Source organism: Vigna radiata, chromosome 7, assembly GCF_000741045.1.
Source record: "Vigna radiata var. radiata cultivar VC1973A chromosome 7, Vradiata_ver6, whole genome shotgun sequence".
Lineage (NCBI taxonomy): Eukaryota > Viridiplantae > Streptophyta > Magnoliopsida > Fabales > Fabaceae > Vigna > Vigna radiata.
The window spans coordinates 3,027,903-3,029,224 of NC_028357.1; the positions used below are offsets into that span (position 1 = coordinate 3,027,903).

Genomic DNA, 1,322 nt, shown 5'->3' on the forward strand with positions numbered 1-1,322 from the left:
CATTATTAAAGGATAAAATTGATAAAATATTAAGAAAACCAACAGCTGAGATTAAATCACGCTTAAAACAAATATATAAAATGCTTGTTTATAAAGATAACCAAAATATAATTCTTAACATCTATCATACTTGTCAAAGCTTTTCAAAAATCATGTTCATCAAAGGAAATCGATTCTAAACATTTAAATTTAAATTGACTACGTCATAGGGTTCTCCATAGTGGTAGCCATGTAGCTCTCACGGACATGTAATTTGGTTCCACGCGTCTCAAATTACAATCATTCGGCACCATTATAGCAGAGCCAGTGCCGCAAGCGCGTTTGGACATTAGGAATAGAAACCTTTAGCATGGCCATCTTTATCTCGCTAGCATGTGGTGATTGGCAAAGCTTCCAAACACGCCCTTAGTTTCAAAACATACCAAGCACACTACTCTCTCCTCCTAACTCTTCCTAGCATTCTAATTATTAAGAGCTGGTTAATTTGCATTCTTAATCTTCACTCTTCAACCAGGTGAACATTTTCTTTTCCTCTTTCTGCGTTTCATAAAGTGCCAAAAATTCCAGAAACGTATTTTTAATTCATTTTTTTTTCGCGGGAACCTTGTTTTTCGATTCGAATGGACTAGTTTGAGTAATTTTGATTGGATTGCTGCCTCTGTGAATCTGTAAAACTCCAGAAACGTATTTGGAATTTAAATTGACGTTCAATTACTGCTGTTCCTTGATTTTTGAACACTTGTGTTTGTGTTGTGTTCAGTGTGGTGGGAATGTCAATGATGATGGAGAAAGCAGAGTCTGGACAGAAGCTATACACGCGAATGCGGCTTTGGGAATTTCCGCATCAGTATGTGATAGAACCAACAGATGGATCTTCTTCTGGTTCTTATTTNTCAGTTAGTNNAAAAGATGGNTCCATCAAGCTCATTGGTTCGTTCTTACTCTGTTTTTTANTTNTCATGTGCTCTCAGTATAACTGATTTTTTATTTTTTGTTTTCTACAGATGAGATTTCTGAAAGCAGCACCGTTCGAGTTCCTAAGATTTTCACANTTTATGGGGTGGCTGGGATGTTGCGGCTTTTGGAGGGTAAGTGAACGTTAGCCTTAGCAATAGCAGACCCAAGGTGAATTGTGCATTTCTTTTTTCTTTTCTTTTTCTAGTATATTTTTCACAATTTATGGTGACCTAGTGTGATTAGTTGCTTTTTGGTTCATTTACATGAACTAACGTTTGTGCTCCAAGTCTCTGGTTTTTCTTATTTGCCAGTGCTTTTGATTTTGATCATGATATTTATTTTGCATATATCTACTTTATATACTT

The 1,322-nt window shown here is 35.7% G+C and overlaps 1 protein-coding gene across 1 annotated transcript in view; it reads left to right on the forward strand.

Moving 5' to 3' along the window:
• The first annotated feature begins 454 nt into the window (after window positions 1-454).
• Window positions 455-1,322, forward strand: part of LOC106765943 (phosphoinositide phosphatase SAC7) — an 11,700-nt gene continuing 10,832 nt past the window's right edge. The window contains exons 1-4 of the mRNA XM_022784459.1: window positions 455-514; window positions 761-930; window positions 1,005-1,088; window positions 1,245-1,267. Coding sequence (XP_022640180.1) covers window positions 771-930; window positions 1,005-1,088; window positions 1,245-1,267 — 267 coding nt within the window. The 5' untranslated portion in view covers window positions 455-514; window positions 761-770. The remainder of the gene's footprint in view (window positions 515-760; window positions 931-1,004; window positions 1,089-1,244; window positions 1,268-1,322) is intronic.